At 45.3% G+C, this 22,895-nt stretch overlaps 1 protein-coding gene and 1 long non-coding RNA gene across 9 annotated transcripts in view; one reads left to right on the top strand and one right to left on the bottom strand.

The window, feature by feature from the left end:
* The window catches only part of MAPRE2 (microtubule associated protein RP/EB family member 2), a 208,534-nt gene extending 202,240 nt beyond the window's left edge, over positions 1-6,294 (top strand). For all 8 annotated transcript variants that reach the window (XM_081562455.1, XM_081562457.1, XM_081562453.1 and 5 more), the window contains one exon: positions 4,761-6,294. In XM_081562455.1, the coding sequence (XP_081418581.1) occupies positions 4,761-4,835 (75 nt within the window). In that variant the 3' untranslated portion in view covers positions 4,836-6,294. The remainder of the gene's footprint in view (positions 1-4,760) is intronic.
* The window catches only part of LOC145534599 (uncharacterized), an 86,088-nt gene continuing 69,485 nt past the window's right edge, over positions 6,293-22,895 (bottom strand). The window contains exons 5-6 of the long non-coding RNA XR_014074786.1: positions 18,944-19,062; positions 6,293-7,344 (exon numbers count right to left, since the gene is read on the bottom strand). This is a non-coding gene — a long non-coding RNA (uncharacterized LOC145534599). The remainder of the gene's footprint in view (positions 7,345-18,943; positions 19,063-22,895) is intronic.

The following is a 22,895-nucleotide window of genomic DNA, read 5'->3' as shown; positions in this document are numbered from 1 at the left end:
GAGCCTGCACGTAGCAACAAAGACCCAGCACAGCCAAAAGTAAATAATTTAAAAAAAAAAAAAAAAGCTTCAACCCTTGCCCAGGAAAGGTGTCACTTGGGGAACAATGTGCTCAGCAACTTCAAACACAGTTGCTGCCTTAATTTTTCTCATTCCAGGACAACAACTCATGCAACTCTGGGTCTGGACAGCTCCAAAAGAAACAGGCTATGCTGAGTGTTCTATAGAGGATCCACTGGAATATCCCAGGTGTCCTTGTTTAGAATGTACTTGTTTAGAATATACTTGTTTAGAATATACTGCACCCACCCCGAAAGCTCCAGAAAGCTCCTTTTTCCCCACTGTGCTTCACCCTGACACTGCGTCCTGTTTTCAGGCCATTCACACACTTCAGTCCTGGCTGGACATGCAGCCACGCCACGTATGGTGTCAGGGAAAAAAATGCCAGCACTTTATTCCTGTTGCCGCTGGCCTGACTTCTGTGCACCTCCGAGAGGCGGAGATTTCTGGTTGCCTTCCTCCTGGAAGTGGGAGAGGTGCTGAGGAATCCGAGGCTGCGCTGAGGGTCTGCTCTGCAGTTAACCACAGACGGACCCTGCGTCGGCACTGCAGGTGGAGAGGTCTCCTCCCTCAGTCTTTGTTTCACCTTGGCTGGTCTTTGATTCTCATAATCAACCGATCCTCGAATAACATGTTTGGAAGATGTAGACATGCAGATGAGTTTTGAGTGTAGAAGTAAACAGAGGCAGTTCACTTTGTAGTCGTAGAAACCTCATGGAAGTTTCCAGAGCAGATGGCCAGCTAGCTGTTCAGTTCCTGTCTTGATGATTCTCATAATCTTTAATACTTGGCTTGGGGCCACAGGTATCTAGGCTTAGTCCTTGGGTAGCTGCTGCCCTGCGCTTCTGTCAACAGAGGGTCGCCTGCTAATACAGAGGCGCGTGTTTCCTGCGGTCCTGTCCCGGAAGCCACTTTGGGCAGAATGGCTTAAGCTACCTCCCCACCTCCGCCCACGTGTTTTGGATTCAGCCTGCATTCTGTCACTGGACAGGGCACTGGGTATGTAGAAGGCGAGACACAGCCCCTGCCTTCGCAGAGCTTGCCGCCCTGGCGAGAGAGGCAGAACGTGGACACCACCGACTGGAATATGTCAGGCTGTGATAAATGCGGTAATGGAGACATAAATAAACTTGTGTGGGGTGCACATAAAGACAGCCTGGAGGGACAAGCCGGGACTTCACAGAGAAGATGACATTTGTGGTGGACGTTGAAAGATGACAAGGAATGTGAGGGACGGGGGAGTGTTTTTTCAGCAGAGGAAACAGCACGAACAAAGCGGAGGAAAGAACAGCCGGATGCGCTGGTGTAGGGGTGGCGGCTGAGCCTCCATCTAGGAAGGTGGGAGGCGCCCCCGCTCTCGCCCCGCCTACAGTAGCCTGGAGCCCCCTCCAGGGCTGACTTGTGGCTCCCTTCTACTTCTGTTATCATTGAAAGAAGAAGGAACTCCAAAGCAGCCGCTGACAGCTCATCATTTAGGAGGCGGTGATGGACTGACATGCAAGTGTTAGACTTAATTAAGTAGGTGGCGCCCCAGTGCTTGAGTCACATATCTGGCCTAGGTTTCGCTTGGCTGCCTCCTTGACTGTGCGTTTAAGTTCCTCCCTCTTTCATGGGGCAGAAGAGAAAGATCCTCTTTGAGCGTGAGCACCTCCATGGCCCAGCGGGCTGGGAGCTCCCCGTGGTGATGTGTGACCGGTGCGTCCTGCTAGGCCTTCAGGGCACCTTCATTTGCACCCCAGGCGTTAGCAATCCGTTGGTAGCGCAGGATGTTTGCTCTTTACACCCGCGTTACCCCGTAAGAAGAGTGCTCTGGGGTCCAAGGCTCCTGCCAATGAGATGTGTGACCTCTCAGGGGCGCCCCGTGAGTGAGGGGCTGCCCCCAGCCAGCTGGAGACCCGAGGCCTCGGCCGGGACATCACACCCACCCCCTTGCTCAGCAAGTGTGGAAAGCAGGCCTGGGGAGGGGCCTAACCCAGTGAGTGGGTCTCTGGGCCTGCCGCTGGTGTGACAGGCCCACGGTTCCTTGAATCCACCTCTTCCAACTTCCAGTCCAGGATTAAATACGTCATCCCACAGTTGACTCCCAGTCCTGGTGTGAGCAGACAGGATTTTCTGTAAACTGTCAGATAGAGCCTCATTTCTGCAATCTTCCCACCAACTGCCTAACACACAAAAACAGTTGTATAAGAAAAGCACACTTCACACCAGCTGAAGTCTGGGCAATGTGATATGGAAGAAGCTAACTCTTTAAAGTTAGGGTGATGAATCAAACAACATCTCTAACCCCTGGGGGACTCAGAGGCTCAGAGTCCAGCTGGAGACGTCAAGTAGAGTCAGCTTGAGTCTTCAAGTCAGCCTTGTAGCCAGACAGCGGAGGCGTGCACACAGACACGGAGACACAGACACACACACACAGAGACACAGAGAGCTGCAGTGTGTACCCTGATGGAAGCATGAGTCATGGATGTAAAGCTCAGAGGAGCAACCTGTTCTGGGGTGAAGGCAGTAAGAGAGGCATGGGGAGGAGCGTGCAGCAGAGCCGACACGTGGGTCCCTGGTCCACCACCCCCGGTCAGCTCCCAGGAGCAGGACTTCCCTTCTTTGCTCCCGGGCTGGAGGCGGCCAGTGGCGGCCTCCCTGTCCCATCCCAGCAGGAGATGCTCTTCTGCTCCCGGGAGGGCGCCTCTGCCCGTGAGGCTCTAACTCTGTGCAGAGAGGAGGGTACAGAGGCATGTGGAGGATGCTGTGGGGCTGGCCCGGGGACAAACTGGCAGAGCCTGGAGTAAAGGAGGGCTCCGGGCTCTGAGGTCAAAGGACGCAGCAGTTAAGGGATTAAGGAGCCGAGGGGTCCCGAAGGACAGCAGATGTGGGCAGAGAGGAGGATCAGGGTCTTCGGAGGTGGAGCCGTGTTGGGTGTGATGATAGGTGTGGTTGCAGGGAGACCAAATATTTCATGTGCATCTTGACTCCAGTCCAGCAAGGGATGGTGCTAGATTTGAACCTGAGTCTTCAATACAGCATCATTTTCTCCTCCTGTTGTAGAAAAGATTACTTTTTAAAAAATCTTTTTTACTTCTAAAATATATTCCAACGAGTTTTCTCCTTCCAAGAAAAAAATAATCACAGCTCACACTTATGTGCCAAACACTGTTCTAGGCACTTTACCTATGTTAACTCAGAGCCCTCTGTCGAATTGAGTGACTCCATTGATTCACTTACCAGTGACACTCATTGAAAATTCTGTTAAATGGGCACTTTTGGTCTGTCGCCCATTTTACAGATGAGAAAACCAAGGCACCCAGCAGTTAAGTCACCCAAAGTCACTCAGCTTGTAAATAATGGATCTGGGAGATGAACTCCAGGTCCATGCTTATAACCTTGACGTTAACGCTGCCTCTCAGAAGATAAGTGGCACGTGAACTTGGCTGATAGTCTGGCTCATCTGTTGTGGCACCCTCTCTGATGTCCTCCTGACACATGTGCACAAGAGTTGTACACACATGTGAGGTCTGACAGATGATGAGGCCCTGTCCCAACTTATGGAGCCTCAGGATCCACTGGATGAGGCCACAAGGCTTGAGATAAGCAAAATTACAATTTGATGTAAAACTTTGATGTTTTACAGCCAAGGCATAAGCAAAATGTTGCGGGAAGAAGGAAAAAGAATCCTGGCTCTGGGGTCTGGGGAGATGATCCTGCTGTATTTGAGTTGTATCTTGAGAGATGTGTCCTGGGCTAAAGGGAATAGGGCCAGACAGGAAGGAGGTATGCAAAGTGTGAGAGAAGACGAGTGTGTCTGTGTGTCCCAGTGGGCGCTCCCGCATTGTGCATTCTGGAGGCAACAGTCGGCCCTGTTGATCAGCTGCACTCCCTCTGTTTGAGTAACAAAGAGCTGATTATTATTTGAGAGGTCAGAAAATTAAAAGATTTACAGGTATGGTTGACCAAGATTGGTATTCCCCCGAGTTGGTGTTCATGATGTATTTCCCTGGGTTAAAGGCAAGTAGTAAGTAGGTCATTTGGAACCAAGTGGAGGAACACCTCAACCATCAAAAGTAAGCAAAAAACGCCTCACGTACCCAAAATAGATGGTCGGAAGGAGCTCAACTCCTGCACTCCCTTGATGGAGAAACCGCCTGGCCGGGGGCAGCCCGGAACCGTGGCTGTCACCCTTTTCTTTACCTAATCACTGTTGACAAGCAGCTTCTCCACATCAGAGGAGTAACAGGTTCTAACAAAGGGTCTGCTTCAAGCAGACACGCTACCAGGTGAGGAGGAAGACAGAGCAGGGCAGGAGACAGGAAGTCCCAGTCACCCTCGGGGTCCCGGGGTCAGTGCCCTGTCACAGCAGCCTCACCCCTGGTTATCATAACACTCCTGGGTCCTTTGGTTCCCTCTCTTACGGAGGGTGGGGAAGTATGTCGTGCGTTCTGTGAAGCTGTGCTTCCAAAGTGGATAGAAGGAAAAGGCAGTGCACAAAGCCTGCTGGCTGTGCTCTAGAAGGGTCCAATCTTTGAAGGGGCGGGGGACGGGAAGGCGTCCCTGTGTGCGCCTCGGCTCCTGGGAGCAGGGAGGCTCCGTGTAGCTCACGCCATGGAGACGCCGTGCCGCGCAGTCACGGTGGGGCCGGGGACACGGGGGGGCCGCCAGCCATGAGCTCCATCAGTTGAAACCTCCCCCTGGCCCCTGTCCCTCCACAGGAGGGCCACCCAGAGGAGCCGGAAGCAGAGGAGCAAGTCCACGAACAGCAGCCCCAGCAGCAGGAAGAGTACTGAACCGTCCCAGCAGCTCTCCACACTTGCGTTTTGGTGGGAACTTCTCTTCCGGAGAATTGGAACACGTGTGGCCTCAAGCTCATCAGAAACCAGTTGTTCCCAGTCTGCTGTTACATCATCGCGCCAGCGCCCACGCCAGCACTGCGCTCGGTTCCCATTTCCTTTGCCAAGACACACTAGCAGCGGCCATGGGCGGCCTCCCCAAGACGTCCCGGGGGTCACATACCTTCAACTTCCCCACTTGGCTGCTTGAGATTGGTTCTGCTCTTTGCATTTCTTTCCAGAACAACTTCCCCCCAACCCTACCACCACCACCACCACCACCACCACCGTTCCCTTCTTATCCTGGTGTGAAACAATGGTAATTTGATATATGGTATTTATATTGGCATTTCTCAACCCAGTGTCACTAGATGTCACACACATTTGTGGTGCTTTGATGTTTGCAAGTCTAACCTCTGTGAACATAAATTTGGTCAAATGATAAATTGGAACAAAGGGAAAGAGATAACTTGATACGAAAGCCATATGACAGTGACTTGTTTCATGGGGAAAAACAGAGAGTCAGTTTCTCCCTCCACTCACAAACGAAAGGGAAGATAAAAAGAATCAAAACTAGGACTTCAGGGCCTAGCAGTGTTCATCCATCAGCATGTTAGACAACCACACAGTATGTTGTTAGTTTTGAAAGACATTCACTCAAGGAGAACACCATCTTGACTTGGCCCTCCAACTGCTTGCCCCTCCCTCCCCTGCCCTGCCTCCTCCCCCCACCCAGGTTCTCATGCTGTTTTCTTTCTCAGGGTCCTCTTTGGTGGGCAGCCACTCTCCCCAAAAGCTGTCATCGGGTGTCTGCAGTCAGAGGGGGTCTACACGGGCACAGGTCCTTCCTGCCTCTTCGTGTGGGATTTAGCCCCAACCCTGTCATCCACACTAGGGGGTTCCTCCTAAAGAATGACTTCAGGGTGTGCAGCCCTGGGCGTGCCACACACTTGCTGGAAGGCCTGGAGTGACGACCTTATGATAGGAGTGTAAGCCCAAGGGAGAACCCTGCTTCTGAAGTCTGGTGTTGACACTGGAAAGACAGCACAGAAAAATCTGACTCCCAATGCCTTCAGGAATAAGGAATTCCCCCTCTTCAGTACGATGGCCCTTCTTGTCATTGACCTTCGCTAAACCGTGGCAATTCATAAATAGAGGAAACATGAATGGATTAAAAGCATTCCTTATTTTTTTTAAACTAATATTTGCACATTTTCTTAGTATCTTACCAAATCTTTGCCTCCCCCCCTCCCACCCCCCCAACCACTCCTTTGAAAGATGGTTTCCCTCCCTGGATCATTCATTTCACTTGGTATTTGACTTAGCAGGTGCAACAAAAAACAAACAAGTGTGTGCCCCCCTACTTTCCTCTTAACTGAAAAAGCTTCAAATAAATTTCTGAATTATGTCTCATAAAGCTTTGACATTTCTTTATTAACTGATGAAATATGAATTCTAAATTCTAGCCTTGAAGCTTTCCACCAAAAGGAGTCCTCTCAGATCTTTGGCAGCAGAGTGGTATTTATCGAGTTACACGTGAAAAGGATTGCTTGTATTTTTGAGGTTGTTCCAGGACGCTGCAGAAGTGGACAGCTGTTCCGCGGGGCTTGGTTTCCCTTTCTTCTCTCTCCTGCTTGCTCTGCGCCTGAGCAACCGCTCGCTTCTCTCAGGCTGGAATCCGGCCTGGCTCTCTGCGGTGACGTCCTCCCACACCTGGTCGCAGGGCGTGGTCGTGCTATACGCAGCATCGCAGCATCATGCTTCACGGCGTGTCCTCTCCCAAGCCTGTCGCACTCAATGAGTGACTTTCCTTCTTTTTAAACAGCTCTGGTGAAGAGGCACAGTAAGTAGTTCCCTGCAGGTGACACTTCAGTGGTTCCCGGGCGGTTCTTTGCTTGCCCTGGACACGTCAGTAACACCCAGTGCCAGGTAGGGCAGGACCCACACTCCCATCATGAGGGTGATTACTGGGTAGTGTGCATAAGCCTCACCAGTGACACTCAGCCACTCCATTCCTCCCTAAATCCCCGACTTTCTCGCCTATTAACATACTGGCCAGATACCTGGCAAAGATCACTTTGACCAGTCATCCTATTTCCGCTTCCTTCCCGGCGTCTCGGGGCAGACTCTTGGTTTCCTTAGAGAGGAGCTATGTACTTCCCTGTCTCCATCTGGGATGTCTTCCACTGCACAGGACATCACTGATGCCTCGGAGAGTCTTTGACAGCTAAGTTTCTCAGTCCTCTTTGGCTGCACCCCAGCTTCTGTGCAGCTCACCTCTCATTTCCCAGGACTGCTCCTTTCTCCCCGATGACTGTACCCCATCATTCATCTCAGCAGCCAGTGCGGGCTTTCCTCCATGTCCCCCGCCCTCGTCACACATCCTCATGCTGGGCTGAGAAGCATCCGCTGGACTTGGGTCTTAGTGTCCACTTCACACTCGCCACAGCTGATTATAGTATGTCCACTGCTCATATCAGGTAGGAAGTGATTGAAGCAGGGGGTAAAGAGAAAACAGCAGAAAAGCAGAAAAAGAAAAGACAAAAGACACATCCCGTTGACCCGAGAGAAGTAAACTCCAGAAGGGAACCAGGAACTCCTCCCTTCCCTGGTGAGTATTTCCATTATTCCATTAAGGTTTAATATGCATTCAGATTACTTTTACTAAATAGTACACCATAAAGCTTTTGTTATATATTAAATGTAAACTGAAAGGAATGTAAACATATGTATTGTTAATTATAAATATAGATAAGTAATGACATAATAGATGAAAAGGTCTTATTCAGATGTATCACATTCATTTTACATTACCCATCTATTGTCGCATGGTAGAATAGTTTTTTGTCTCTGAATATGTGAATAACTTGACTTGCGTTTATCTTTTTACATATTTAATAAAAAAAAGTATATGTTAAAATCAGCCTGGTTCTATAGAGTCTTAAATTTTTACGCTACAGGTTTCCTTTTGAGTGAGCATGTTTATACTAACAGGTTCTTTATGTAAATTTCACAAAGTCCACATGGTTTACATGGGGAGGGGGTGGCTTGTTTTTATTGATGGCAAATGTTTTAGCGGGAATTACAGGTTAATATTTAAATCAAATGTAGCAGCTATACTACCTTTTTAAAATTCTACAATTTTTTTTTTTAAAAAACAGGCTTCTCTGGTGGCTCAGATGGTAAAGAATCCGCCTGCAATGTGGGAGATCTGGGTTCAGTCCCTGGGTTGGGAAGATCCCCTGGAGGAGAGCATGGCAACCCACTCCAGTTTTCTTGCCTGGAGAATCCCCATGGACAGAGGAACCTGGCAGGCTACAATCCATGGGGTCGCAAAGAGTTGGACATGACTGAGCGACTTTCACTAAGAATCCTCCTTTAGGAAACATTCCACTTGCAAGCCAACAAAAGCTTCATTCCCATCTGGACAACACAGGGGCTGGGCAAAAGCAAGTAGATGTTTTGAAGTAAAGCTTTGTGGCAAAATGACCTGCAATTGGCAAAGGCTATTTGATTAAGTGTATTTCCTCCAGTTTGCTGACTTTAACAGTGATGATTGACAGACATAAATGGAATACACACCTTGCAGGAATAACTGAAGAAATGTATTCAAACTGGCCTGGTGCCCCCCTGGATACCCTGTAGAACAGGTGACAGTCTGTAGAAGACTTTGCCCAGGAGCCTGCAGATTACTGTAGTTCATCCCGAAGGATGCCAGCCTTCCTGACCCTGCTTTCAAGCACCACCTAGAGGCCAGTTTTGTGTCTGTACTGCCCTTGGCAACTCTTCCCCATTCATTTGCCTTTAGGCCCTTGAAGCAGGAAAATCACAGAGCTATCACCACTGCTCTCAATTCACACATTATTCCACAGGGTACTTTTGTGATGGAAGCCTGAGCCATAGTTACTTGGGTTGGGAAATGGGGTTTTGCTTGTTTGTTTGTGTTCAGTCTCTCCGTTGTGTCTAACTCTATGGACAAATAACCTGTCAGGCTCCTCTGTCCATGGGATTCTCCAGGCAAGAATACTGGAGTGGGTTGCCATTTCCTCCTCCAAGGGATCTTCCCGACCCCGGGGATTGAACCCGTGTCTCCTGTGTCTCCTGCCTTGCAGGCGGCTTCTTTACCCACTGAGTCAAACACATGCTTAGAGCACGTGTGTGAAAAGTGAAAGTCACTCAGTTGTGTCCAACTCTGCGACCCCATGGACTAGACAGTCCATGGCATTCTCCAGGCCAGAATACTGGAGTGGGTAGCCTTCCCCTTCTCCAGGGCATCTTCCCAACCCAGGGATCAAACCCAGGTCTCCTGCATTGCAGGCAAATTCTTTACCATTTGAGCCACCAGGGAAGCCCCTAAACAGTTCAAAAGTGGTAAAATAACATATTTGCTCCATTTTATTAAATCTGAGATCATGGATAAAAATTTGAGGTGTTCCTACTTGGTATGATGGGTAAGCCCATGAGTCCAGAGGGAAGGGAAAAAAGTTAATGCACTCCACAAGATGCTGGTTCTCTAAAATTAAACACACCTTCATGTCTGGCCTTTCTCATTCTTCCTCTGAATGGATAGAACAGAGCCACCATGACCATTGAGGCTGCTATTACAAGTAAATATTCACTGACCCAACTTAGCCCTGACACAGTATCACCAAACAGCACCAAGTGTAAGAACACCTTCTCCCTGGATGTCTAACAGCTCCTGTCTGACTAAACCAAGAACTCATAAGAGACTATTCTCCATTCATTGGAAGAGTTCTGGCTTCACTGCCTAACATGGCAAAGTGTAAAGTCCACTGAACCCCTGGGGACCCTCAGATGGCACCAAGGCTTCCGGTCATGAGACTGCTCAAGGGCAGACCCCTCTCCCAAGCTGTGACCTGGATCAGTGATCAGTGGAGTTCACACAGAACGTGCTTTTGCTAAGGCCTTGTCTCCTGTGTTGGGCTTATGATTCGAACAAAAATGGAAGGCCCAGCTGGAGCCAATTTGTTGAATGCCTTTTTCTCTCTTTCCACTGACAGAAAATGTTGAACCTTTTCTAGTTTGCCACGTTTTTAATTTCTTAAACAGGTTTCTCTTTGTAGTTTGTAACGATTTTATCAAGATGGGGTGTAAATTGACCTTAAAGGGCAACAGCATGTTAATGTGTGCTTCCCAGGTGGCACAGCAGTAAAAACGCCGTCTGCCAGTGCAGGGTTTGATCCCTGGGTCAGGAAGATCTCCTGGAGGAGGAAATGGCAACCCACTCCAGTATTCTTGCCTGGAAAATCCCATGGACAGAGGAGCCTGGCAGGCTGTAGTCCTTGGGGTCGCAAAGAGTCAGACACGACAGAGCACACACATGTACACCCAGCATATTAATGTACCTTTGAATTTATACTATTCATTAGAAACTAGCCCTGTAGCTAAACGTATTCTTTTTCAGAAAATAAAAAAGTAGACATTTTTTTTTTCCGTGTAGCAAGAGTCCTTCATGTTTTACACTACAGTATTCCTTTCAGTCTTAAAGGTTACCTGTATGTTATAACTTTTTAAAAAATTTTGTAAGATATGTTTATGTTATTCACTAAATGTTTTGGTCAGATCTGATCATTTAAATGAGACTTTAGAAATTACAGAAGTAATGAAAAGTTTCCATACCATGTATTCAGAATTTTAGCCTAATCCAAGTTCACAGCTTACTACTAGGACACTCTCTTCCAATCTGATACATATATTATATGGATGAAATGTGACCTCCTACCAATGGAACAGTTTTTTTTTACCAGCATGAAAGTTATGTCAGAGAAAGACCACAGAGAATGAGTTTCGGTTTTGTCTCTTACAGGCTAAGCTCTGTCAAAGACAGGTTCAGGGACCTTCCTGTCCTATAGACACAGACACCATCAAAAAGCCTGTGGTCATTTGAAGACCTTTGGTCATGAAGACCTTTGGTAATTTGACCTACTAATGTTGGTCCTCTGGAGAAACAATGCCCTGGAAACCAGAGAAGGAAGTGGCTGCTGCTGCACAGAAAGATTGTTTATTCCTGGTCACATTTTTTAAATGGAAAGATGCATATGTTCAAAGACTCACTCACCTGTCTCCTCAGGGGAAGAAAAAGTTACCAAACACAGCCTCTCTTTAAATGTAAAACGTAAATCCAACAAAGCTGGTAATTCTACCTCAGAATTAACCAAAAGAAAATTTTAAGCCAAAAGAAGACAGTGGGGAGGGAAGAGTTTTTCGTTTTTCTCCTCCAGTTTAATTGTTTGAAAAAACTGAGCACTAACCGTGGGCAAAATGCAGCAGTCAGTAGTGACTTTTTACTACTACAATATCGTGTCACTGTCCCTCGGTTACTCTAAAGAGGCATTCTGAATCCACACCTGCCTCAGCCCATAAACAGTAAACTGAATCCATTTACGTATTTTTAAAGCAGTATATTACACCTAAGGAAGATATCGGGGGAAGGAGAGAACAATGCAGCCAGAAGTTTGTCAGTAGCCTCACACATGCCCCAAGGTCTTCTATACTAGGGCCAAGGGGGTAAAATACCTCCGATCTTCCTACTTGCCAGCACAGAGAGGAAGTAATCGTTACTCACAAGTATCCATATCACTGCGGGGAAAGGAGAGGGTGGGATGAACCGAGAGAGTAGCTTGTCCCATGTACACACTACCATGTGAAAAACTGACAGTGGGAAGCTGCTGTGTAGCACAGGGAGCTCAGCTCGGTGCTCTGTGATGACCTAGCGGGGTCGGATGGGGGTGGGAGGGAGGGGATATATGTGTACGTATAGCTGATTCAGGTTGTTGTACAACAGAAGCTAATCCAGTATGGTAAAGCAATTACCCTCCAATTAAAAAAAAAAAGTGTCCATAAGCTGAAAACAAATCTGTTGCTTAGGAGGACAGCTACATAGGCCTGAGAGAAATTTCTCCATAGCTCCTCCTCCTAAGAAATTAACGATGCAGGTAACCTGATCTTCACAGCATCTCCCAGCCAGTACAGTAATGGTCTTACTGGTCTGTTCCTGTTAGTCATCAGGACTAGCCCTAATGACACAAAGCTGAGGCTCGGTTCAGTAAAAACTAGTTTACTGAGGACCAAAAACTAGTTTACTGTCTGTGGGTGGAAATAGCTCCCGGAGTTTTGGGCTTCATCCCAGGATGCAGAGTATCCAGAGGAACAGATGGAGGGTGGAGGGTGGAAGGCTACAGGTTCAACTCTTTGCCATGGAAGTTGAGGCAGACACTGCAAGGCAGAGAGCGTGACCTTGTGTGACTGACCAGCACTGGACAGGTGAACGCTCTTATCAGGACCCAGTCCTTTTCCTAACAGCACACGGGTGTTACGGTTTTCCCTCAGAAGCACTGTGAGATCTGACACGTGAGTTTCTGTTTTTTTCGATTATCCTTGACAAATTACTGACAGGGCAGTTTTCAGTGTAGATTGCAAATATGAAACGGTTGGCTGTCCCACACTCCCATACCCTCAGAATGATCCTGGAGATAGGAAACATACCATCTGTCTGTGGACTAAGTCCAAACATAAGTCTGCAGGGAAAAGGGGGATAACATTTTAATAAAAATCTTAACTGGATCTATAAAACCTTTCACAGGTTGCAAAATAGTTTCACAAATAACCATATAGAGAAGAAAGAGAACAGGTTTTGAAAATGCTGTGACCTGGAGTTATGTATAAAGTACCTTATACATGGTGGGGAGTTAACCGATAGTGTTGCTGATTTTGGTCCTGTGAGGGAGGTAACACAGACCCGGTAGCACTGCCGCCCTGGTACTAGACATTTCACTATTCACTGCTCCCATCACCCCTGCAGAGGCAACCCCAGAAGCTGTATGTTAGACCACAGGATCCCGCCCCCGCCCAACCTCAGCTGAGGGTTCCCGGAAGACAGCTAACCCAGGGGCACTCAGCCTCTGGTTGCCAGTGACCACGTGGCCTGACTATGAGCTAGCCCAATCTGGTTCTTAAAAAATTCTGATTCCCGGGACTTCCCTGGTGGTCCAGTGGCTCAGATTCCACACTCCCAATGCAGGGGACCCGGGTTCAATCCCTGGTCAAGGAACTAGATCCCACATGCCATAACTAGGAGTTCACATGCCACAATTAAAGACCCTGCATGATACAACTAAGACTGGGCACAGCCAAATAAATAAGATAATGAATATTTTTTAAAAATTCTGATTCCCAAAAAATAAGCAAAAACCCATCTCCCTGCAGGGATAGTTCCCAGAGCTAGGTATATTTTTCCTAACTTGGAGGCAAGTGGAGAAAAGTCAAATGTGAAATAAAACTCTACTTTTAGAGGCTGCTATCCATGACTGCTAGTCAGTGTCCAAAATATGTTGTTGGCATTGAAATGTCACTTTCATGCATATTCAGACTTAATTTGCTTTTTTCTCACTTGCTTATTTGCTCTGAGATCACTTCCTAAGCAATGACATAAGGAAGAGTCAATGTTTTAATAGAGCATATTAAAAATCAGAGACATCACTTTGCTGACAAAGGTCTGTATAGTCGAAGCTATGTTTTTTTCAGTAGCCATTTATGGATGTGAGAGTTGGACCATAAAGAAGGCTGAGCACTGAAGAATTGATGCTTTTGAATTGTGGTGTTGGAGACGACTCTTGAGAGTGCCTTGAACTGCAAGGAGATCAAACTAGTCAATCCTAAAGGAAATCAGTCCTAAATATTCAATGGAAGTACTGATGCTGAAGCTGAAACTCCAATACTTTGGCCACCTGATGCAAAGAACTGACTCATTAGAAAAGACCCTGATGCTGGGAAAGATTGAGGGCAGGAGGAGAAGGAGGCGATAGAGGATGAGATGGTGGGATGGCATCACTGACTCAATGGACATGAGTTCGAGCAAGCTCTGGGAGATAGTGAAGGACAGGGAAGCCTGGTGTGCTGCAGTCCATGGGATTGCAGGGAGTTGGATATGACTTAGCAACTGAACAACAACAAAATGCATACAGGTTCAAAGTGAATTTTCAACACAAGTTAAACAATGATCTCTGTTTTCCTCCTGCCCTCTCCTTTATTAGTTTTCCAGCCAATGGACCTGTCCACCCACCCTGCCACCACTCAGGGTCTCCCTCCCAGGGCGAGTGAGCAAGTAGAGGCCATGGGGATGTCCCCTTTACATACAACACCCAACTTTCATAAAAACCCCCTCTCAACAGTAATGGCGTGGCCTCACCACCTCCACCTCACTACTGGTACTTCTTTTCACTCATAACAAAGAAATGATCAGATACTCACCCCACCTTCTGCAGTGGACATGACACCATTTTTTGTTTGTTTAATAGGTATTTATTTCTTTGGCTGCGCCAGGTCTTAGTTGAGGCACTCGGGATCTTTGATCTTAGTTGTGGCATGTGGAATCTTTAGTTGTGGCATGCAAACCCTTAGTTGTGGCATGTGGGATCCAGTTCCCTGACTAGGGATCAAACCCAGACCCCCTGCGCAGAGTCTTAGCCCTGGACCCCCAGGGAAGTCCCATGACAGTTTTTGACATCGTGCACAGGACAAGTGTCAATTCCTATTGGCTTTCCGGAAGCCCTGTAATGCACAGAGGACCGTGGGTTAGGGGAAACAGAGCCATAGAGAGGCGCACCATCACAGTGACGTGATGGTCACTCTCCACTGTCGAAATTAACAAATGAGCTTGTGTCCAGGTAAGCAGGCAGCTGTTAAAAGTCACCATTATCTCTAAAAGTTTCCTATTCTTGTGCTGCTCTTTCCCCCAAACTTCCTTTTCCTGAAACTGCCTTCCTTATACTGAGAAAACCTGGGCTATTTCCAAAGGAAGGTTTACGGGAAATGCTTCGGATACAGTTTTAAAAATAGCTCAGATAATTTTAAAAACATATTTCACTGGACTCGCTCTTGCCTTTCAACATAGAAATCATACTATCTACCTTTCTCCGTGTTCACAACTTCTGAATGTCCAGGGAGAAAACCTAGCCTTGCCACATCCCTCATGATCTTAGCTTTCAACCACCTGGTGAGACCCACCAGCACATTCTGCCTTAGCCCCCCTGATGACACCATGGCAAAGACGGGGACCCCACAGGTGGTCCATTCCATGACACCCCTACATGCACTCAGTGCCTCAGCTAGCAGTGCAGTGTGCAAGAACCCATCTTTGAAGTCTAGTAAGTTCTCCAGCTATTAATATTTACTGAAACTTACTCAGTTTGCTCAGGATCTTTTCCAGTGATTCATTCCAATGAGTCACCGGAAAAGACCCTGATGCTGGGAAAGATTGAAGGCAGGAGGAGAAGGGGACAACAGAGGATGAGATGGTTGGATGGCATCACTGACTCGATGGACATGAGTTTGAGCAAGCTCTGGGAGTTGGTGATGGACAGGGAAGCCTGGCGTGCTGCAGTCCATGGGCTCGCAAGGAGTTGGACGCGACTGAGCGACTGAACTGAACTGTGTCAGTTTGCTCATCTAGAACAGGGATAATGATGGTAGCCCTGTTGTATGCCCACAGCCTAGCATACCATAGGTGCTCAATAAATAATAGTTACATACGTAAGCATTCAGCACAGTGTATAACCACCTCTGTATATTTATCACTGAAATTATTTGGCTAATTTCACACACTAGTAAAGTAATGCTCAAAATTCTCCAAGCCAAGCTTCAGCAACACGTGAACCGTGAACTTCCAGATGTTCAAGCTGGTTTTAGAAAAGGTAGAGGAACCAGAGATCAAATTGCCAACATCCACTGGATCATCAAAAAAGCAAGAGAGTTCCAGAAAAACATCTACTTCTGCTTCATTGACTATGCCAAAGCCTTTGACTGTGTGGGTCACAATAAACTGTGGAAAATTCTTCAAGAGATGGGAATGCCAGACCACCTGACCTGCCTCTTGGCAAACCTGTATGCAGGTCAGGAAGCAACAGTTAGAACTGGACACGGAACAAGAGGCTGGTTCAAAATTTGCAAAGGAGTACGTCAAGGCTGTATATTGTCACCCTGCTTATTTAACTTATATGCAGAGTACATCATGAGAAACGTTGGGCTGGAGGAAGCACAAGCTGGAATCAAGATTGCTGGGAGAAATATCAGTCACCTCAGATATGCAGATGACACCACCCTTATGGCAGAAAGTGAAGAAGAACTAAAGAGCCTCTTGATGAAAGTGAAAGAGGAGAGTGAAAAAGTCTGCTTAAAGCTCAATGTTCAGAAAACTAAGATCATGGCATCTGGTCCCATCACTTCATGGCAAATAGATGGGGAAACAGTGGCTGACTTTATTTTTCTGGGATCCAAAATCACTGCTGATGGTGATTGCAGCCATGAAATTAAAAGATGCTTATTCCTTGGAAGGAAAGTTATGACCAACCTAGACAGCATATTAAAAAGCAGAGACATTACTTTGCCAACAAAGGTCCATCTAGTCAAGGCTATGGTTTTTCCAGTGGTCATGTATGGATGTGAGAGTTGGACGGTGAAGAAAGCTGAGTGCCAAAAAATTGATGCTTTTGAACTGTGGTGTTGGAGAAGACTCGAGAGTTCCTTGGACTGCAAGGAGATCCAACCAGTCCATTCTAAAGGAGATCAGTCCTGGGTGTTCATTGGAAGGACTGATGTTGAAGCTGAAACTCCAATACTTTGGCCACCTGATGCGAAGAGCTGACTCATTTGAAAAGACCCTGATGCTGGGAAAGATTGAGGGCAGGAGGAGAAGGGGACGACAGAGGATGAGATGGCTGGATGGCATCACCGACTCAAGGGACATGGGCTTGGGTTGACTCTGGGAGTTGGTGATGGACAGGGAGGCCTGGCGTGCTGTGGTTCATGGGGTTGCAAAGAGTCAGACACGACTGAGTGACTGAACTGAACTAACCTTGTCACTACTAAACTCCATGTATCATGACCACATAGACTTATATCTGTATGACTCAACATTTCATCCCTAGCATCTTGCCCCCTGAAGTGATACATAGAAGGTATATAATACACTTATTGGTGAGTGAAAATTGCCTCTGCAGAGGGTTGTTATAAAGATTTAATAAAATAATGCATGACAATGAGGTACCACCTCGCACCACTCAGAATGGCCATCATTAAAAAGTCTACAGATAACAAATACTGGAGAGGGTAGAGAAAAGGGAACCCTCCTACACTGTTGGTGGGAATGTAAGTTGGTGCAGCCACTGTGGAAAATAGCACTGAGGTTCCTCAAAAAACTAAAAATATGATCCAGCAATCCCATTCCTGGGCATATATCTGGACAAAAATATAATTAAGAAAAATACACGTACCTCTGTGTTCATAGCAGCATTACTCACAATTACCAAGTCATGGAAACAACCTAAATGCCCATTGATAGATGAGTGGATAAAGTAGATATACACAATGGAATATACATATATATGTATACATATATACAATGGAACATTACTCAACTGTGAAAAAGAATGAAATAATTCCATTTACAGCAACATGGATGGATCTAGAGATTATCATACTAAGTGAAGTCAGAGAAAGACAAAAACTGTATGATATCACTTATATGTGGGATCTAAAACATGACACAAATGAACCTATCTACAAAACAGAAACAGATTCACAGACACAGATATCAGACTTGTGGTTGCCAAGGGGGAAAAGGTGTAGGGGAGGGATGGATTGGGAGTTAGGGATTAGCAGATACAAACTGCTATACATAGGATGGATAGATGACAAGATCCTACTGTATAGCACAGGAAACTATATTCAGCATTCTATGATAAATCATAATGGAAAAAAATAACAAAGAATAATACATACATATAACTGAATCACTTTGCTGTAGAGCAGAAATTAATACAACATTGTACATAAACTATACTTCAATCAATCAATAGAATAATGCATGCAAATAGCTTAGCATTGTCCCTGGCACATAATCAGTATAGTCATACCTCATTTTATTGTGCTTCAATTTATTGCACTTTGCAGATAATTGAGTTTTTAACAAATTGAAGGTTTGTGGCAACCTTGTCAGATGATGGTAAGCATTTTTTAGCCATAAAATATGTTTAATTAAAGCATGTACATTACTTAGACATACTTCTGTTGCACACTTAATAGACTACAATGTAGTATAAACTTAACTTTTACATACACTGAGAAGCCAAAAAACGTGTGTGATTCACCTTATTGCTGTAGCTACTTTATTGTGATGGTCTGGAAGCAAACCCAGAATACGTATAAGGTATGCCTGTACTCAGTACATTGTTGACTGCTGCAATTTGTAGTAGTAGTAACAGCCATAGTGGTGGTGGTGGCGGTGGTATGTCTCTCAATCATGCCTGAATTTTGATGTGAATAGGAGATACTCTCTCTGTTCTCCTGAGAAGGAGGCAGTCATCACAGGTTTCTCTTGAAGGAGTTAGGTCTTTTAATACATTACACTGTGATCACTGGTGTTTAAGCTTGTGTTCATATCATATGAATTCAGGGATGGGACATCATGTCTATAAATTTAATATCCCAGCATCTAACAGTCTGAGCACAGAGCAAAATTCAAGGCATGGTTGGTTACCAAATAAAGAAGGGGAAAAGTGCAGTAGTACAGTTTAGAGTTATTTCCTATATATCCATTTTGATCTCCATTTACACAAATAACAAAAATTTAGGTTTATATTAAAATTACAATCCAGGTGGTCATAAGGACTAGAGAGATGGGAACACAGAATTAGAGAAGACAATGAAATGTGACCTCTTGGTCATGAGCGTGGAAATTTAACATCATGAGTTTTAAAAAACTACCACTTCATAATATGTGTTTCCAAGCTTTCAGAGATTGACTTTCTCAATATATTAGATGCTAGTTATGTGATTGTGTTTGACTTGGAATTTTTTTTATATAAACCTCAAAACCAAAATGGCAATGTCATGAAAAGAACAAGAAAATGTTGAGTCAGAAAAAGACTTAGCAACCCTCTAGGCCAATGATTCTCAAAATGTGGTCGTGAGACACTTGGAGATCCCCAAGACCATTTCAGGGAGTCCTTGAGATCAAAATCATTTCCATCATGAGATTAAGACATTACCTGCCTTTCTCACTCCCATCCTTTCACCAGTCAGTGTACAGCGAGCAGGGTATTACAGAATGTATGATGTCATAGGAGAAGCAGGTTTAACAGTCCAATTGTCTTCTACTAAGTCAGACCTTAAGAAGATTTGGAAAAAAAAAATGTAAAACACCACTTTTCTCACTGTTTTTGTTCTGAAAAAAAATAGGTGCTTTTGAATAAAACATTCTACATTCATATGTAATGCTTATTATTGCTTTTTTAAAAGAATTGAGATTTTTAACTTCCCAATTTTAAGTTTCTAATATGATAAATATCACTATAACCCATATAAATAAAAGTATTTTGGAGTCTTCAATATTTATGAGTCTAGTGAGGGTCTAAAACCATTAAGTGTGAGGACTACTGTTCTAGAGCCTTGGTTTTCAACCAGGGATTTGCATTTGAATCAGAAAATCAGGTCTCAGCTTTTCTATGTGGCAACTGATGAAGAGGGCAAGTACTCTAAGCTCCATGGCCTCACCTATAATATTAGAAGGTGACAGTAAAAATAGAACCTGGGATCAAAAACGTATTGTTAAGTAGTTAGCAGTGGCAATTCATATGAAACTGAATATAGGAAATGAAAAAGAGTAAAGATTTAAAGGCTTTAGGCTTGGCAACTGGCAGGAGAGTAGTGTCTATGGTAGTCGAGAATAGCCATGTTGGAACTGGGGGAGAAGGTTTGAACCCAGTGTGAGATGGCAGGTCCTGAAAGTGGAGAAGTCTTGCACTGTCTCCATTGCTCTTTGGAAACAGAGAACTGCAGTGGAGATGAGCAGTCCAAACCAGTGGTACGGATTTGAGTGTTAGCCCTCTCTAGTAACAGGTGGCATCCAGAGGGTGAATAAGCCCACCCAGGAAGTGAATGTGGCACCCGGAGCTTTTCACCCAGGAAGTGAATGTGGAACCTGGAGCCGTTCACCCAGGAAGTGAATGTGGCACCCGGAGCTGTTCACCCAGGAAGTGAATATGGAACTTGGAGCTGTTCAAGGCAGACCCTGGGATGAGGGGCTCCTTTTTGGAGCAGGTACTAAAGAAGAGCTTAGGAGATGTTGGGAAAGGCCCAACCAGATATCAGAACAATGCACGACCCTGCACAATATCTGGGCATGACATAGGTATTGGATGCATGGGAAAATGGAAGGACAAAAAAGAGAAAAAAAGAAAAAGAAAACAGAGGGGACAGCTTCAAGGAGGACTGACTGGTCAACATTATCAAAGCCACAGAAAAGATACATATAGTAAATTCTGAGAAGCTAATGGATTAGATAAGAATTGGATCATTGCCTGTTTCAAACAAGATTTTCTAATAGAAAAATTTTAGTGGAATCAAAACAGTACATGAAAACTGAATGGAAAAAATCTGAAAGCATAAGGAAGGAAATAAAAACAATGGGCAAAAGAAAAGGGAAAAAAATCCAGCAAATATTTTTGGTATTTAACCAGGACCACCTGTGTACAGCCATGATCAGAATACCCAATGGCTTCAGAGCCGCTGAAGATGCTAAAAGCAAAGGGAAGAATGGTGGCTACCACGACTCACAGCCTTTCATTGTCTTCAAACCACCCTATCCATGGGACTATTTTTTGCTCCATCAAAAGAGAATCCTAAGAAATCCTATAATTCAGAGGTCAAAAGACATTAAGGGTAATGACATGAAGGTTAAATGATCTATTCTGATTATTTAAAAGAAAATATTTAAATTACATTGCCATAGATCTTGACTTGCTACAATGTACAAATAATAAAAATCATAATGTCAGTTTCATATAGAAAAAAGGAATTGCTATGACAACCACAAATTGGCCTCCACAGAAAATATAAATAGGAATCAGAATGAGAAAATTATAGAGAATTATGACTTTTTCTGATTAGGAAACCATTTGAACTACTGCTATTTGTTAATGTTTTGCTCATTTGGCTCTGATATGAGAACATGAAAACATTCCTCTGCTTCAATAGCTCCTTTGTATTACAAATTAAAATGAGCAGACCATCATTTAATGAAATGAGACTGGAAACCAAGACCACCTAGTGACTTATTCCACTAAAATGCCCCTGTCCTCCTCACTGTTAACTTCTAATATTTAGAGGCCCTCACCAAAATTCAAGAGTAGACATGCATTAAATGCATTATATTGCGGGCCAAATAGTAAAAGCAGATAACAGGGAATGTAGACTCAATGCTTTCTTTAGCTGCCAGATTGTAAAGCTTCAAACCAGTTGTAAAAGACCAAAGTTTCCTATCTCTTTTCCAGCATTTTCCATTAACCATGACAATCCCTGAGACCTGCTATGAGGTATGCTATTTATTTGGGTGGTGAGGGAAGATAGAGTTGAGAAGGGTCAGATTTTCCCAGCTTCTTTGGGGCTAAGCCAGGCTTATCACTTTTCAGGGCTCATTCTCCCAAAATCAGAATAGTCAGATCTGGAGCCCAGGGATCCCAAGGATTCAAGGTTAGGGTATCCAGTGATTCAACCTTCTGCATAGTGCATTTGCCTTGTTGTTGTTCAGTCGCTAAGTTGTGTCCAACTCCCCACGACTCCATGGACTGCAGCACACCAGGCTTTCCTGTCCTTCACTGTCTCCCGGAGTTTGCTCAAGCTCATGTCCATTGGGTCAGTGATACCATCCAACCATCTCATTCTCTGTCGTCCCCTTCCTCCTCTTGCCCTCAATCTTTCCCAGCATTAGGGTCTTTTCCAATGAGTTGGCTCTTCTCATCAGGTGTCCAAAGAATTGGAGCTTCAGCTTCCGCATCAGTCCTTCCAATGAATATTCAGGGTTGATTTCCTTTAGGATTGACTGGTTTGATCTCCTTGCTGATCAAGAGATTCTCAAGAGTCTTCTCCATCACAATTCAAAAGCATCAATTCTCTGGCATTTGCCTTAAGACATGTTCATTGTCTTAAGGGGTAAGCTGGCTACACACAGCTGTCCAATTAGCTAGGTTGTCAGACCCCGACCAGGGCCCTTGTGATCTGTGCTCTGCCTCCTGCCTGCCTTGTATCCCCACTTGCTTGGTTTAGTGGCCTCAGGTAGATACCTTGCTGTAGCCTCATGCCCAGTTTTCCTCTCTCTCCTCTGGTTTGCTCCTTCACCTAGTCTGGCACCCCACCTGAACTCTGGTCTAGATGCTGTCGTTCAACCTCCTAAGGCTCTGTGCCCTTCAGCCCAAGGGCCAGGCCAGCCCTGCCCTTCCTCTGAATCCACCTCCAGCCCCAGGATCCCCTGGGAGTTTTCGCAACTCCAAGCCACTTGCCCATCAAGTGGAATGGTTTGAATACAGATCAGTTTTAACCACAGGCCTTCTCCAACAGCACTGAGCTTCCCGCTGTGATGTGACACCAAAGAATTCACTAGCTCAGTGTGTCTGACAAAAACAATCACATACATAAGGGCCCTTCTGATGCTGCTAGTGAATTGTATGACTTACGGGCTTCCTTGGTGGCTCAGATGGTAAAGAATCTGCCTGCAATGTGGACAACCTGAGTTCGATCCCTGGGTTGGGAAGATCCCCTGGAGGAGGGCATGGCAACCCACTCCAGTATTCTTGCCTGGCGAATCTCCATGGACAGTGAAGCCTGGCAGGCTATAGTCCGTGGGGTCGCAAAGAGTCAGACACAACTGAGCAACTAACACTTTCACTTTCATATTATACCATGATAAACTAATTATAAATTAGAACAGCAACATCACATGATTCAGAGTATATTTTGCTAGGTCCTCCGTAAGTAAACTTACACAACGATTTGTGATGATTAGCAGGCATGAATGTCAAAACACACAAGCCACATGATTTAAATTCAAGCTCCTTGCATCCAGGAGCTTTAGTTTTGAGAATTTTCTATACACAAACCCATTGAAGCTCCAAATCTTAATACAGGATTATCAAATATGGGAAGGACATCCTGAAAGAACTTTGG

Source organism: Giraffa tippelskirchi, chromosome 14 (assembly GCF_054371585.1).
Source record: "Giraffa tippelskirchi isolate mGirTip1 chromosome 14, T2T-mGirTip1v1.2.pri, whole genome shotgun sequence".
Classification (NCBI taxonomy): Eukaryota; Metazoa; Chordata; class Mammalia; order Artiodactyla; family Giraffidae; genus Giraffa; species Giraffa tippelskirchi.
Note: the sequence above shows the minus strand (reverse complement) of the source record. Positions and strands in the feature narration are given on the sequence as shown.